Raw genomic sequence first — 16,919 nt, 5'->3', positions numbered from 1 at the left:
AGGATAGGAAAAATAGACTTAAGCAATAATAAAGTCACTGCTTAAGGCAGATAGTATAGTATTAACTATGACACACTGAAAGCAGAACTTGACTTGTGTTTGAGAGAATGAATTTCAGACTGAAAGAGGGACAAGCTGGGTTAAGAGAATATGAAAACAAAGGTGGTAACAGGGATAGAAAAGAGGTCTCAATTTGCTCCCAATAACCTTACAATTCCATATTTAAGTACATTCCCAAGAACCTAGATAACCTTAGATTTAATGGAGGAAAGGGTATTATTACTCAAAGAGAATATAAATGCTATTAAAAGACTAAAAGTAGGTGAAAGTTGTGTTGGTTTTCTAAATAGGAAGAAAGAAAAGCCATAGGTTGCTGATATCCTAGTGCAGTTTTAGATGAAGAGAGGAAGCAGTGACAGCCAAGAGTTATTAAGGGGAACATATGCCAAATTTTAATTGCATTCTTAGAACTAATAGTCAACTGTGAAAGCTCTAAGATTTAAACTTGCTTGTGAGCTACCAAGTTAGCTGCCACAGTTTTATGCATGCTGATAGAAGACACAAGACTTGTGGATTGGAGACAGCAGACAGCTTGTTACCCACAGCGATAGCGCTATGCAGAGTACCATGATTGCTGTGCCAATTTTGTGAGCCCCATTTTAGAAATGGTAATCTTAAAGGATTCAGATGAAGTCTACATATTCAATTGTGGCATTCCAGAAAAGGACCTGTGAGCTTAGGGAACCTGAGTCTTTTATAATTAGCAGTACACATATTTGCCATTTGTTCCAGAAATAGACATTGTCTTTATCTTTCAAGGTGACTGCTCTACAAACATCCATGCATAAACATGAGAAATTCATGGATAATTGTCTTCCAACTGTATTAAAAATAATAACTGCTACCATTCATTGACTGTTCAAAAAGGATAACCCATAGATGTAAGCAAACTTCTAGAATATGGAATAAATAATATGTAAACCATAGATAAAGACTACAGAAAAATAAATTTCAAGTGGCTATTGCAATAGAAATTTGATATGTCCCTTGTCATATACATGTGAATTAGATCAAAAGATGTGAACTGGACAATGTCCATTTTAATAGGTTTACATTTGGTAGAACTATGTAGCTCAAAGTATTGACGTCATATTGGAAAGAGATTTCAAATGGGGTCCTTGAATATATTGAAATTTCCAATTTTTGTGTTGCAAAGTTATCAGTGGTTAGAATGAGAACATACATGGTAAGCATATCAGGATTAGGGAGAAGAAAAGACTGGAAGAGATAGCCAATGTTTGGAGGAAAGATACAGCATTAAGAAATAGATGATGCTTGGCCGGGCGTGGTGGCTCAAGCTTGTAATCCCAGCACTTTGGGAGGCCGAGGCGGGTGGATCACGAGGTCGAGAGATCGAGACCATCCTGGTCAACATGGTGAAACCCCGTCTCTACTAAAAATACAAAAAAATTAGCTGGGCATGGTGGCATGTGCCTGTAATCCCAGCTACTCAGGAGGCTGAGGCAGGAGAATCGCCTGATCCCAGGAGGCGGAGGTTGCGGTGAGCCGAGATCGCGCCATTGCACTCTAGCCTGGGTAACAAGAGTGAAACTCCGTCTCAAAAAAAAAAAAAAAAAAAAATAGATGATGCCAAATTTACCCTGAAACTACTAAGTTCAAATGAAAACCTATAAATTTTTGTACTTATGTTTAAAAGCCATCATTACAATCATGAAACTAGACATAGCATAAGAACTATGTCCTTAAACTTAGCCTAAGAGCCCTTCATGTTAGGAATATGTAGAGTGGTTAGCTTTAACACATTTCTTAACTTCCTTGGAACTTCATTGCTTCATTTTACAAAGGAAATGCTTAATCATACTATCTCCATCTTCCCATGTAACTGGAGCCTGCTAAATAATATTTATAAGTAATTCCTTGATTGAGAATAATCAACGGCAACAATTTTGTGAGGCATGAATATAAACATAGATTGCAAATCAAAACACTCCCTCATACTGTCTATTTGAGTGATGAGTTCAGGATGCCACCATTTTAACAAGGACCTTGAAAACAATGACAAGCATGCATATGAAAATGAAGATAGAAACCTAACGAGAGATACGGAAGCCATGCTATTCCAGCTGAGGTTGGAAAAATTGAGGTTGTTTGTTCTGTAATAAAGAAGACTGTAGAGACATCATAATGATCTCCAAATACAGAAACAAGGTAGCCTCAAAAGCAAGTCAAGGATATGAACAGAGAAATTTTAGGAAGTTAGATTGCACTCATTCGAAATAAGAATATTTTGTAAATTTGAGTTGATGGTAAATGAGGTGACCTTTTAGCAGTAGTGGACTGCAGCTTTGGATGTGTGTATAGCACTAACTATCCTTCCGCCATGTTGTAGAGGGGTTTTGGATAGAAGGTGCTTCCCAGTGACTGCCACGGGCTCTTCTAAAATTCTGAAAGTCCATGATTTCAAGAGCTATGCTATTCTGATTGAGTAGCTTGAATACTGCCGTTGAGAAGGCATTCATTTTCATCTCAGCGCTAACAGGCACTTATTCGTTAGGCTTTGAGCAATCTACTCAGTACCTTTGGAACTATATCTTCACAAATTTACTGATAGGTTGGGTTTATCCATTTGCTTGTTGATTACAGTCTTTTTAGGGAAAAGATTCAAGGTAATTTTTATATATAAAAATAAAGAATCTGTATTTTTGAGGTTCTTTCTGTCCAGATTCTCTGAGTATGAACTGTACAAGTAAAGAGATCTCATTTTAAGTTGCTGTATAAATACAGTTCTGTATTCTTTCTAGACATATTTGACAGAATGAATCTGCTGTACTGGCCTAAATTATTCCTGAAAGTCATTTGGACTAAGTTTAGCTCTAGAGTGTCCTCATTCTGAAATGATTTTTTTTAAAGTATTTTTCAAGTCAGGTCCTGAAAACACAAAAGTATTTAAAACCCTGTGAGACCAGTGGCAAGAATTATCAGAAAATCTGGTTATGTAACTTCATAGGGACTCTGTTCATTCTCATTCCATCTTGAAAGTGTCTGTACATAAATTCAGAAGAAGCTACCACAAGAAGACCTGTGTCAGAGAAAAGGGAATCAAAGAGAGGCTGGCAAAGTTATTGTTATCATAAAGACTTCCAGTCCTGCAAGATCAAGGTCTTGTTATAAAGAACACTTAATTCTGCATCACCTATTTCCTCCTCCCAACCCCCACTCCCCGGAAAAAAAAAAAAGAATTCCAAGAGAAAACTACTTAACTTATTTGCATAACAACTGTAGCTCTCAGAACCCAAGTGCATAGTTCATAAATACAATGGAAATGTCACGGATGCCATTCTCTGCTCTCCTTGCAGGCCTCCCATGGATGACTCTCAGACACTCTTGACCCCTGTGGTGAGCTGTGGGCCCCCAGGAGCCCTGCTTACCCGCCCTGTGGTCCTCACTATGCATCACTGCGCAGACCCCAATACCGAGGACTGGAAGATACTGCTCAAGAACCAGGCAGCACAGGGACAGTGGGAGGTAAGCTGCTGTCGGGATAAAGATGCTATGCAAGAATAATCCATGCAGATAAGCAGAAGCAGTTATGACAGGCCTTTTATTTTTAAAGCAAAACTGGAATTTTAGCTCATCCTCAAAATGAGAAACAGGCAGCCCAGTTCCTGAGTGTTAGTTATGTCTACTGATTGATAGGCACACAGAAAATGATGGTCACTTATTAGATAACTCATAGGAGAAGTGCACATAAGAGTCTTAGCCATGTTCCTTTTGGAATATCAATTGTGTATATATAATGTATATGTGTATATGTATACTTCATACATATATACGTATATGGGGTGGCTCATGCCTGTAATCCCAGCACTTCGGGAGGCCAAGGCAGGGGATCATGAGGTCAGGAGTTTGAGATCAGCCTGGCCAATGTTGTGAAATCCCATCTCTACTAAAAATAGAGAAATTAGCTGGGTGCTGTGGCATGAACCTATAATCCCAGCTACTCAGGAGGCTGAGGCAGGAGAATCATTTGAATCCAGGAGGCAGAGGTTGCAGTGAGCTGAGATCATGCCACTGCACTCCAGCCTGGGTGGTAGAGTGAGATGGATACAGAAACGTTGCAACTGGGTCAGAAAGTGTTAGGCACTTACTTGAAGACACATACCTGGGATACAGTTCTTGTGAACTTAACCTTGGGAAACAGAAAGGGCATGTCTCCAAAGCTCCACTAGAATGAAAACAATCCATGGCATTCTGACTCTCTGCAGCTGTTGCCATCATAACTTCTCAAGGATGATGCTTTAAACAAGTCCAGTTCCTTATATTAGAACCCTCTACTTAGCATCTCTATTTCAGTAATAAGTTTAAACAAAAATATTCAATAATTTTAATACTATACATTAATACTTGTATAAAATGTAAAACATAAAATAGGAAGTTATAATATGCAAAACATGTATACTTTGCGATTACTTATGATAATTTTTTAGGAAAAATAATTTTAGAAAAGATGCACATGAAGATTCCAGTTTCTCATATTTGAAGGAAATACAGTATTAGATCTAGAAGAGCAGCAGAGCAAACCTGGCATTAACCAGGATTTCCTTTCTAAGGGCATGTTCTACTCTCGGCCATATTGGGGGATTGCTCTTTGCCGAAGTGTACATAATTAATAAATAAACATACTCTATCTTGAGTTATGACCCGGCTTATCCAGATCTAACTTTAATTCTATTTAACCTTTAAATGATTTATCTGGAAGACATCCAGTCTTAATCCGACGTGATCCTAAATTGTTTGCATGATTCTCTTCCTACTACCCTATCCGTTTCTGAGTTTAAGTGGTAGCAATAACAACAGTAATGATAAACTGAGCCAATGACGAAAGAAGAGGGCAGTCCTCATGAAAGCCCCCTCGTACTTGTGTGTGACTGGGACGTGGGCATCATTACTCTTCGGCCATGTCTTCCAGGAAGCTTTCTGTACCACGTCACCACTAGGTGATACCGGAGGCTTTCCTTTGTCCTGGAGAAAGTGGCTGCTTTCCAGGTGTCCTTTTGTGCCCGCAATAAACCTGGAGGTTCTGAACTTCTTTCTCTCTTTTCCTTTTTAGGAACTTCCTCTGGAGGTCTAGGTTCAGTAGAAGAAATTATTTCACTGATGCTATTAAAACACGGCTCTTATTATAGCTCAGATGATGTTGCAAGGCCCAACTAATAAATAATAACCTAGGTGGTGATCTCTTTCATATCTTTGCGTAGACCTCTGAACTAAATTTATAACAAAGTGTTCATTCACTATTTCAGCAAATAGTTGTTAGACACTCACCCTGAGCCAGGCCACTGGGGTACAGTGGGAATCAAAGTTGACATGAGTCCTGCCCCTACAGAAAGGCTGACTCATGCTCATGTGTGTATTTCTTCTGTCTGAGATCTTCTTTTAAATTTGAGTTAATTAAAAGTTGGAAGATTGCACATTAAAATCTGAACTTCCAGTGTGTCTTGGAACATGTGAGGCTTTGCCCATGCTTGGCCTGCATTCTTGCACAGCAGCCATGGGCCGAAGCGCAGTGGAGGCTGAGCTCTTTAGACAGATGTGCGCTCTGTTTCGCCAGTCTCCATCATTCCTCCCTGACTGTGGCCCTGCCTGCTTCACATGCCTCTGTCCCCTGGTTGCCCCAGGATGCGTTCGGAATCCCAGACCTTGGTTTTGGGGTCCCGTACCTGGTCTTTCAGATTATATGTTCTGTGACCTGAACTATATAGATGTATCAAAACCCGGTTGAAGTAGCCAGTAATTTTTTAAATAAAAATCACGTCCATTTATTTTTATTTCTTGCTAAATGTTTTCAGTGTCTAAAAGAGTAGACTGTTGAATGACACATGAAAAGTAACAGAGAAATGTATCTTATGTGTTATGGAATTTGTCATGTCTTGCTTTTCTTAGAATCTGACAGCCAAGACGATTTAGGAAAAGCAGTGTATTTCTTTAGGAAGAAAGTGTCAGGTGAGTTTTGAAAGAGCATGGTAGAATTGCATATTAATGTATTATTGCACAGTTCCTTAATTTATCTAATTCTTTTCACATGTACAGATTTTTAGGGAAAATATAGATTCTTAGGAGATTGAAAACTGCAAACGGAAGGACATCTAAATAAAGAATATTCTCGGTGTAAAGACAATGGTATAAAGAGACACAGTGATGAAGAACTTAAGTAGACAGAGCATAAAACAAGAGAGAGAAAAAAGACCAAGGAAAGGATAGGTCCTGCGCTACCCACTATCACTCACCACCGTCCCTGGTGGTCCGCGTGTGTTCTGGGTGGCTTAGCCGTGACCCTTCCCTCTTGTCTCCCAGGATGTGGTGGTGGTTGGAGAAGAAAACTTCACTACCCCTTGCTACATTCAGTTGGATGCAGAGGCCTGTCACATCCTCACAGAGAACCTCAGCACCTACGCCCTGGTCGGGCATTCCACCACCAAAGCGGCTGCAAAGCGCCTGAAGCTGGCCATCTTCGGGCCCCTGTGCTGCTCCTCCCTGGAGTACAGCATCCGAGTCTACTGTCTGGATGACACCCAGGATGCCCTGAAGGTAAGTGCCTCCCGCCTGGCCTGCCCTCTTCACCTTTGCCTGGAAGCCAAGGTTTTGCCCGGCTGTGCACACCTGGAGACGTGGCTAAGTGTGTGCACCCAAGTATTTGGCCCCAAAGGATGCAGTTTAAAAGGATAGACATTTCTCTGAGGCCATGCTGATATATGAGCTGTTTATTCACATTCCTCCCAAGGGCTACTTTGTTTACCTTCCTTGATTTCTTTTAATGAAAAATTTAGAAGAATTTGGCAACGGGACCCACGGATGGTAAATAATCTCCTTCCGTGTTTATCTCAGCTGCGTTCTTCCTATAAAAGGAATTGGCGTCATTGCTCACACTGTATGCTCCTCTGGTGTGCCGCTTCATTTACATGCTTTCCCGTTCTTTTTATGAGAGCTGTGAGGGAGCAGGTTAGCATTTGACAACAGGCTGCTGCTTTGCAGAATAAATGAGCTTAATTCCTGGTGCGATTATTGCCATTCATTTTATCCCATTCGAAGCTTTAGGGGATATACTTAGTGCCTTTGAGGAAGTTAGGATCTAGAAGGAGGAATAAAAGAAGTATGTCGAGGTTGAGGAGGTAAGTCAGAGGGTGGGAAAGGCCACTGTTACAAAGCGCTCAGGAGACAGAGGCATCATTACTTTGAGGAAATCTGAAAAGGAGCTAACGTTCGATGACTGACCCTAATGGAAGATTAGGTTTTGATCAGCAATAGTGGTGGGGGAAAAAACACCCAATTTCTAGTTGGAGGGAACAGCATGAATAAACACAGAAGCAAACAATAAATAAAGACTTTGTACAAGCATACTGCTTTTGGTAAGCCTGGAACGATAGGTAGGAAATTCATCTACATAGACGTTCATGGCCAGAGAGAGGAGTGTGTAGATTCAGTTATTGAGTTAATGGAGATTGGAGAGGTGTAAACAGAAGAAAGACATGATTGAAAAGATATGTTAGAAGTATCAGCCTGACTTCATTGAGAAGGTGAGTCAAAGTAGGAAGGAACGTGTGATGGAGCTGGGATGACGACGGAGGAGTGAGATGAGGAGAACAAGGCGAAAAGGTCCTGTTCAAGTGGCCTTTAGAGAATCCCGTGACAAACGCTGAATGGGCGGGGCAGAAGGTCGAGTTTCTGCCTTTAAGTCGTGGCAGCAAACTCCGGGGGCAAGAGGCCTCAGCGTGTAGAGATGCCGCTGTCTTGACAGTTCAGGCAGCTCTGACAAAGTGCCACAGACTGTGTGGCTTAAACAACAGATGTTTACTTCCCACAGTTCCAACCCAAACTTCCATTGTGGAGGCTGAACATCTGAGGTCAGGATGCCAGCATGGGTGGGGTCTGGTGAGGGACCCTCTTTTGAGTGGCAGACTGCTGATGTTTTGCTGTGCCCTCACATGGTGGAGAGATGGGGAGAGAGCTCTCTGGGATCTCCTTTACAAGGTCACTAATCCCATTCCTAAGGGCACCACCCTTATGACCTGGTCACCTCCCAAAGGCCTCACCTCCTCATACTATCACACTGGGGATTAGGATTACCATATATGAATCTCAGGGGACACATAGGTCAGTCTGTAGCAGTGCCTTTTCTTTTGGAATACTGAATTAGAGGTATGAACTGGGCATCTAAAAAAGATGCCCAAGACACAGTTAGAAATATATATGTGGTTCTCTGAACAGAGAACAGATTTTTGAAATGGAGATCCAAGAACCAACTACATTTTGTGGATAATTGTTATCCACAATGGTCAGGGAGAATATCAAGAGAGAGAGGTAGAAGATAATTATAAAACAAAATTTACGGCCAGGAGCGGTGGCTCACGCCTGTAATCCCAACCCTTTGGGAGGCCAAGGCAGAGGGATCATGAGGTCAAGAGATCGGGACCATCCTGGTCAACATGGTCAAACCCCGTCTCTACTGAAAATACAAAAATTAGCTGGACATGGTGACTCATGCCTGTGGTCCCAGCTACTCGGGAGGCCGAGGCTGGAGGATGGCTTGAACCCAGGAGGCAGAGGTTGTGGTGAGCTGAGATCGCACCATTGCACTCCAGCCTGGGTAACAAGAATGAAACTCCGTCGCAAAAAATAATAATAATAATTTATATGACTGAGCTTCTGTGTGTAAGGCAAAATTCTAAATACTTTATATTAATTTATTTAATCTTCATTTTATCTATAGGACACCATTATCTCCACTTTATAGGTACACCTATGTAAATCCAAGGCACAGAAAGTTTAAGTAAGTTTCTCTAGGTCACACAGCTGTTAGGTGGAGACAGCAGGCTTCATGCCCAGGCCGCTGGCGGCAGCCTGGCTGCTCAGCCCCTAAGCGAAGTTGCTGAAAGAGCCATACCATAGAGACAGGGGACCAAGGAAAACCCTGGCATTGCAAGGGAGGAGGAAGGGCAGCCAGCAAAGGAAGTAAAGGATGAAAAGCTAGATGAGGAATTGAAATGGAAGAAAAACGAGTCAAGGAAGCCAAGGAAAGAACGTTTTTCTGAATATCAGGGTATTTCCATCTGGTGCTTCTGTTCAGACTAGTGCTTGGTTATGAACACCGAGTGTTCCAGGATAGGTCCCCTAGGAAGTGGCTCTGCAGGAAAAGACTGTGGAGGGCACGAGTGGAAGCGGAAAGGTGAGCCAGGCGCCTCTTGCCATCATCTCTTCACCGTGGTGGATTTGACCAGCATGGTCTTGGGACGGGGATGTGACCTCTTGGGTCAGTGCATATAATTTTGATGGTTGAGCCGGCAGGATTTTCTGATTTTGAATAAAAGTTCTGAACACACAGCTCTAATGCAAAGTTTAAGGTTATTTTTTATGTATATTCCTTGCAACTGTGATACATGCAAAGCATTGTCAGGATAGGAATCATTCTAGGCTTAAATTAGGGGAAAAGTTATCTGTAGGGGAGCAACGGGGTCTGATTAAGGCAAATCTTTTCAACAGTTTCAAGAAAAGTCATTGCAAAAGCATGCCATAGATGACCTACGTCATATTTGAAATGTTTGATATATATATTTTATATTCCTCAGGCACCTTGTCTTCCCAACAAACACACCCAAATACATGCAAAATAGAATATTTCATAAAAGTAATTCTGATTTTAATAATTAGTGAACGCAAGGTGCAAATGGTCAATAGTGAGAGAGAGTGATGAACAGGATTAAGCACCGAAAACAACTCAAGAGCGGTTTGTATCATGGGCAGTGCTTTCTAAATAGACGTTTATAAATTCTCAGCATCTGGGGATCTAGCACTTAGCCTGAAACAAACATGAATAATGGATGAGGCTTTCTTGCACCTCATGGCCTTTTAATAATGCAGAAATACCAAAATCCTAGTTCTAGGTGGATGGTCTCTCCAACATACCGAAGAGACAATTATTTCAGTCACGCCACTGTTCCTCACACCCACGCTTGAATTGGAAACTTGGGGCTGATTAGCTCAAAACGTTCTTTAGTACCAAAATCCTGCCTTCTTGGCACCCTGCCTGCTAATGTTCCCACCATACTCTCCCATCTCACTGCTTCTCTAACTGCTGCTGCCCAGAAATACTTCCTCCTGCAACGCCCCTCCCAAAGGCCTCCCGCTCCTTCAGCCTGCCCGCCCCTGACTCACACTCATGTTCTTCCAAAATCAGGAATTCTCACACACAGAGGAAGCAGGTGGGAGTTTTTACAAAGACTCACTCCAGGGTCTTGCCCCACTGGTTCTGATATAATTGCTCTAGGTTTTTGTTTTGTTTTGTTTTGTTTTGTTTTAACACTCCCTTGTGCTGCCAGAATTACCAGCTATTATCCTAAATACTTTCCCAATTTTTTTGGAACTTTGATTCTACTAAGAACAAACTTTCCTACAGCCTCGCATCATTTCTTCCCCCAGTCCTTCAACTGCTCTCTTTAAATGCCAGTGGATCTTCTGGTAACACCTCACAATGCCTCCAGTGAAGACTGTACCCCCTAACTAACCCCAAGACTAAGAGGAAATGTGCCAGCAATTCTCATACCCCATGACTCTTTCAGGAGCATCTCTTTACTGCCCAGGCTGGATGGTTCTGCTGCTGCTCATGCCTACTTCCGTTCCTTTGCACCAACCTCTGTGGATTCCATCCTAGCAGTACTTGCATTTAGGCAAGTGCTTTCCAGCCGTTCCCATCATTCCCTCAGTTCCGTGTCATGACTTAAAACACAGTCTCTCTGCCTGAACGTATTCTAGTAGCCTTCATATCATCTCACACTATCTATTCATTGGTGTAAATGTGCTGCAGATTTCATCTTCATCAGCATCTGCTCCGCTGCCAAGATCTCCACCTTTCAAGCTCCCACTTTCTGACCACAGTCATCTAACCTTCCATTTCTCTCTCCCTTTGGAAGAGGAAGCTATTTTTTGTTCTTAAGGAGAGGCTCCCTCGCTGGGCACCGTGGCTCACACCTGTAATCCCAGCACTTTGAGAGGCTGAGGCGGGTGGATCACCTGAGGTCAGGAGCTCGAGACCAGCGTGGCAAACGTGGTGAAACCCCGTCTCTACTAAAAATGCAAAAATTAGCTGGGTGTGATGGCACGCCCCTGTAATCCCAGCTACTTGGGAGACTGAGGTGGAAGAATTGCTTGAACCCAGGAGGTGGAGGCTGCAGTGAGCAGAAATTGCGCCACTGCACTTCAGCCTGGGTGGCAGAGCGAGACTCCAACTCAAAAAGACAAAAATTAATAAGGAGAGGCTCCCTCAACCTGCTGCAGTTTCCCAGTCCACAAACCCTCTGTGCTCTTATTCATATCTGTAGCAACTAGCTTCTACCCTGAAATCTCTCGTCATTTTGAGCTGCTGCAGGGTTTTCTAATTTCCATAACCAAAGATACCCTCCACTGAACAAGCCCACTACTTCTACTTCCAGGCTATTGTGTTGCTGTGAAAAGTCAGACATTTCTGATTGGGTCTATCATACTCTTAAGACACCTGGTCTGAGGGATGCCTCCCCTGCTTCTCCATAATCCTTTCATTTAGCTCTTCTTGACCTACCGATTCCCATGGCAAATCTTCCAAGTCTCCTCTGCTCTCAGGAAGCCCCTGGCTGTTTGAAAGCCCCCTTTGTGCCTAGCAGTGACCTAACCACTGAATGAAAGCTCCCTCAGCTGCCATGCGCTACCCTCCGCTACCCTCCAAACCTTTTACTTCACCCTCTTCTCACTTCCTCTGTCTCTGATGAAAAGCATCTCTGCTTCCTTGCTGGCACTTTAATCCAATCCTGACCACCTCCATCTTCAGCATAGCAAATGATGCCTGAGGCTGCATTTACCAGGATTTGATAGTTTCTTATAATAACTGCTATGTGCTGGGAATCCTTTACAAATCGCAGAAAAATCCACAGAAATGCTGGACTAGGGCAGAGATGGAGGCCCAGTGGAGGGCTTATTCTCCAGGAGTGACTCTGGGAGGACTATTGCAAACAGATTGCCCCAATGTCTAGAGCTGTGTATTTCAAGAATATTAATTATCACTACTATATGTGGTTATATTATCCATGCAGCTAGGTGATACATCTATTTATATGTAAATATATATAATTATATCTATATTAATATAGAATTATGTTTATAGAATTATATTTCTAGAATTATACATATCATAATTATATAACTTATATATGATATATAATATATGCCATATATATGATATATATATAATTATATATGATATATATAATGATGTGATGTATATAATTATATATGATATATGAGGATGTCATATATATTTAAGTTTTTCCAAAAAATGAAAATACCTTTTTTATATATCATATATATCATAATTATATATGATAGATAAAAATGATGTTTTCATTTCATTATTTACAAAGACTTAAATCCTAGTATAAATAGATCAGCAATTAACAGAGAGCAAGGTTATATTTGGAGTAAGTTTATATATCATATTTATATGATATATCATTTTATACTACATAAATATATACACTTGTACATTTACTTATACTATCCATGTGGATGGAAAATACAGTCTTAAGCTACCATGATACATTTTTTCTTCTTCCTACTCCCTTCTTTGAGCTTGTCAGTTTTGTAACAATTTTCTAGAGTTTTTGTTAAGCTTTGGGACAAAAATGGTCACCTGAAACTTAAAAGCTGCATTTAACCATTTGAAAGCACTGATGCAGAATTCAGAAGCTGGCAGTGCCTAGCAGAGCAGAAGTCAAGGCTGATGGGCAACCGTGGAGTTACTTTATACCTTTCAGGAGGGCTTTTTCCTGTGCACGTGCTTGAATGACCACTGGGAACAATGCTCAAGTTGTGTTCACATGAAAGGACAAGGATGCTAAGAATTGTGAGAATTGTTTGCAATCAATTCAAACAGAGAGGTCAAGTCTATTGAAAAGGTTGAGTTTGGTGTATCAGAGCTTTTCATTTTTCCCCATCTTCAGGTGATTAAAGTAATGAAAAAGGTGTTTTCCTTTCATTATTTGCAAAGACTTAAATCCTAGTATAAATAGACCAGCAATTAACAGAGAGCAAGGTTATATTTGGAGTAAGTTTAAAAATACCTAGAGAGAAACACGTCTACATGGAAATAAGTCATTTCCGTTCCAATAGCCAAAAGGTGCAACACATGAGAGTCTCTTTTTATAATAAAGGGTTTTATAGTAACCCTGAGATTCAGAACTTAAAAGAGGAGTTATTTGCATACATTATGGGCAGTGTATGATATTTATTGAATTTCTGACAAATGTATATGTGATACAAACCAAATAATGCATAGTAACATAATCTGGCTTTTTTTTTTTTTTTTGATGGACTGATTGGGCATGGAGAAGATCTTTCTTGGATAAATTTCACATGCCCTAATCCCAACTGTAATAGAGTGACTCTGCGAAAGAGTATATTAAGTGAAAAGAGAAGAATGAAAGAAACACTGGAAGGTAAAGAGAGGGAAAGTAGGTTGGCGGAAGTCTAGTTGAGAACTGTGTGGTGCTCACGTTCCTGGGCCACAGTCATGGACAGTCAAACATGTCTGGTTACAGAGAGAGAAGGCGGTTACATTTGTATCCTGCAGCCTGTCACCTGCCTTCCTCACTGCTGTCTTCCTGGTGTTTCCTCCATGGCAAGCTGTGACTTACTGAACTCTGATCACCTCATACCTGCTTCCTCTAGGTCTTCTAAGGCTGATCTTCTCTAGAATTATCCCCATTATCCATACCTATTCTTATAGTTCCCACAAACAACCTCAAAAATAGCCTCACCTGTATACTTTCAGGATCCTGGTCTCTGGAGTTAAACTAATGTCTTCACAATTGCAACACATGTGTTAGAGACCAGTGCATCATTGCTGCTGTGTGTATGGGAGGGAGCGTGGTATAGCGAGAAAGCTTGAGTCAGGCTGGCTGCCACGATTGGCTCTGCCACTCATCAGCTTGGTGGCCCTGGTCATGAATTTGACCTCTTACGACAGTAATTTGGTCTGTATCAAGGACTTTTTAAAGTTCTAAGGAAATCAAAGTTGTTCAATCTCCCGCCACAAAATAGACACCAGACACTCTTCACCATGCCTAGGTGGGCATTTAGACTGCAGTAGTGTTTTGAAGATAATGGCTTCAGGAAGGTATTAAATCTAACTGAAATCTAACTGTGGGTGAGTGGCAGGTTTGGTAGCAGTCTAGGTGGTCAGACATTGAGTCGAAGGGATATTTTGGTGTCTCTAAATGTACCCCATCTTTATCATCTTCTTATAAAATCTTGCCCTGGGTCTATCATATATCTTAGAAATGACTTGCCATGTTGAACTTCCTTTTTGAAAGAGAGAGAAAAGAAAGAAAATAGAAGTTGTGGTATGCAAAATAATGCCACCCCCCAACCCTGTCCAAGGATGTCTACACATGAATAGTCGGAATATGTGAGTATTTTACCTGACGTAGCAAAAGGATTTTTGCAGATATGATTGTGTGATTTGGGGAGATTATCCTGGACCATCTGTGTGAGTCCAGTCTAATTACATGGTTTTGAAGGTGGAACTTTTTCCAGCTAGGATCAGAAAGGGAGATGACCATGGTAAAAGGCTCAGAGAAATCTGTCATTGTTGGATTTGAAGGTAGGGGAAGGGGACCGTGAGCCAAAGAATGTGAGAAACCTCCGGAAGGTGGAGAAGACCAAGTGCAGATTCTCCTCTTGGATTCTGGAAAGTGGGGGCAGCCCACTGACACTCCTTGATTTTAACTCAATGAGAAGTCTGTTAGACTCCCACCCCCAGAACTGTACAATATTCAGTTTGTGTTATTTTAAGTCACTGTGTTAGTGATGGTTTCTTATGGCAACAATAGGAAACTAATACAGAAGTGGCCGGGCACACTGGCTCACGCCTGTAATCCCAGCACTTTGGGAGGCAGGCAGATCAAGAGGTTGAGAAATTGAGACCATCCTGGCCAACATGGCGAAACCCTGTCTTTAATAAAATAGGGGAAAAAATTAGCTGGGTGTGATGGTGCATGCCTGTAATCCCAGCTACTTAGGAGGCTGAGGCAGGGGAATCACTTGAACCCAGGAAGTGAAGGTTGCAGTGAGACAAGATGATGCCACTGCACTCCAGCCTGGTGACAGAGCAAGTCTCTGTCAAAAAAAAAAAAAAAAAAAGAAAGAAAAAGAAAAGAAAACTAATACAGAAGTTTAAAAATAATGTGTTAACAGGTGAAAAGAAATACAAGATGACTTTACAAGTCCTAGAAAAACCTAAAAAGTCCTGTTCCTAATGCACGGATGTGAGAGAGAATGGTTTCCCTAAGAGCATGCCCAGGGTAGACAAGTGACATGTTGCTCGCCTGAGTGCCACCCCTTGGCATTTGGCTTTAAAAGTGTCACAAACTGCCCTGACTGTGCAAGCTGGAAGTGGCAGCTCAGACCAAGCCTCCGTGGCCACAGCAGCTGTGGGAACAGCAGGCAGAGCCCTAGAAATGGAGCGCCTTGACGGGGAGATCTTTGCACATGGGCACCAGAGTCCAGCCTTGTTATTATTAGAGAGAAGTAAGGCAGACAAACTCCGGGGGAGAGCAGAGCACCCTGGCGTGAACACAGGAAGAGAAGGGAGCAAAGCCAGGCCAGGCGCCAGGGAGGGCGACCCGAGCAGGTGGAAGAGGCTGGGCTGACAGTCAGATGTTCTCCACTGCCCGGCTCAGCAGCCTGAGGCCCGCAAGCCACCGGAGAGGAGGAGACAGCACGTGGGGGGCTGAGAGCAGTGTTGCTGAAAAGCTGGCAGGGAACAGGAGTGAAGGATGGCCGCTCTTTTTGGCCTCTGCTTTGGTGGAGTGCAGGCCCCCACGGCTGTGACAGAGACAGCAGTGACAGCCACCATAGCAAAGACACAGATTTCTCCTCCCCAAATGACAAGGGTGGGTTTTCGACACAGGATTAAAGAATGAACAGAAGAAAGTCAGGTTCCATGAAATCTGATGGCAGATGTGGCTTTTTTAAAGCACCAGCCAGGACAGTCATTGAGGGCTGGCCTTTTGAGGTTTCATATGTGTGACACGCGGCACATTTGCTGGTATGTTCTTTGTGTCTGTGTCCCAGAAGCAAGGTGAAGGTGAGGCACTGCCGCAGTACAGCTCAGCCTCCCGTGCTGGCTTCGGTGCAGACAGCGGTTCTGTCTCAAACAGCCGGACAGCTCAGCCAGACCAGAAAACAGCCAGAGTGTGAGGCTGGCTGCTGCTTCGCTTCCTGCCTTCTGTGTGGTCCTCACTGTGTAGGGATCTTAGTGACCTTCCCTCAGTAGCTGCCTCCACCTGCTTATGTCCCTGGTGCTGAGGCCAGGCTTCATGGCAGAGTAAATCCAGCCAACTCATGGTTCTGTGTTTCTCTCAAAAATGAAGACTGCATGGAGAAATAACATCCAGAAACAATATAAAGAAAGAAGCTAGACAGTGAAACACAGCCTGCGTTTCACCACCTTCCATCTTCCCCTTCATGAAAGATCTCAGTGGGTTATATGGGGCTCAACTTTAATCATTTCTTTCATCCTTTCTCTAGCCTGTACAGTTTCTGAAAAGGGAAAGAAAAGAATGACAGAAAAGTAGGAGACTAAACAAGAGAGAGACAGAGAGGGAGGGAAAGAAGCTATGGGCTAGATAATCCACAAATAGGAATAATCACCCCTTGAAAAACTGAAAGCCATAACAAATGTCTTGAGGAAGAAGGTGGTGCAATTGGGAAATTGGAGTAAGAGGGACAACTTGTTATGCAAGGCAAGGGTGTGCAGAAAAGATGGTAAACAGGGGAGGGGGGGTGAGCAGAGGAGGAGGGGAGCAGGGGAAGAG

The 16,919-nt window shown here is 42.4% G+C and overlaps 1 protein-coding gene across 2 annotated transcripts in view; it reads left to right on the top strand.

Moving 5' to 3' along the window:
- Positions 1 to 16,919, top strand: part of UNC5C (unc-5 netrin receptor C) — a 393,542-nt gene that overhangs the window by 351,140 nt on the left and 25,483 nt on the right. For both annotated transcript variants that reach the window (XM_003929536.4, XM_010340136.3), the window contains 2 exons: positions 3,378 to 3,546; positions 6,376 to 6,609. In XM_003929536.4, coding sequence (XP_003929585.1) covers positions 3,378 to 3,546; positions 6,376 to 6,609 — 403 coding nt within the window. The remainder of the gene's footprint in view (positions 1 to 3,377; positions 3,547 to 6,375; positions 6,610 to 16,919) is intronic.

The sequence above is a fragment of the Saimiri boliviensis genome, chromosome 3 (assembly GCF_048565385.1).
Source record: "Saimiri boliviensis isolate mSaiBol1 chromosome 3, mSaiBol1.pri, whole genome shotgun sequence".
Lineage (NCBI taxonomy): Eukaryota > Metazoa > Chordata > Mammalia > Primates > Cebidae > Saimiri > Saimiri boliviensis.
Note: the sequence above shows the minus strand (reverse complement) of the source record. Positions and strands in the feature narration are given on the sequence as shown.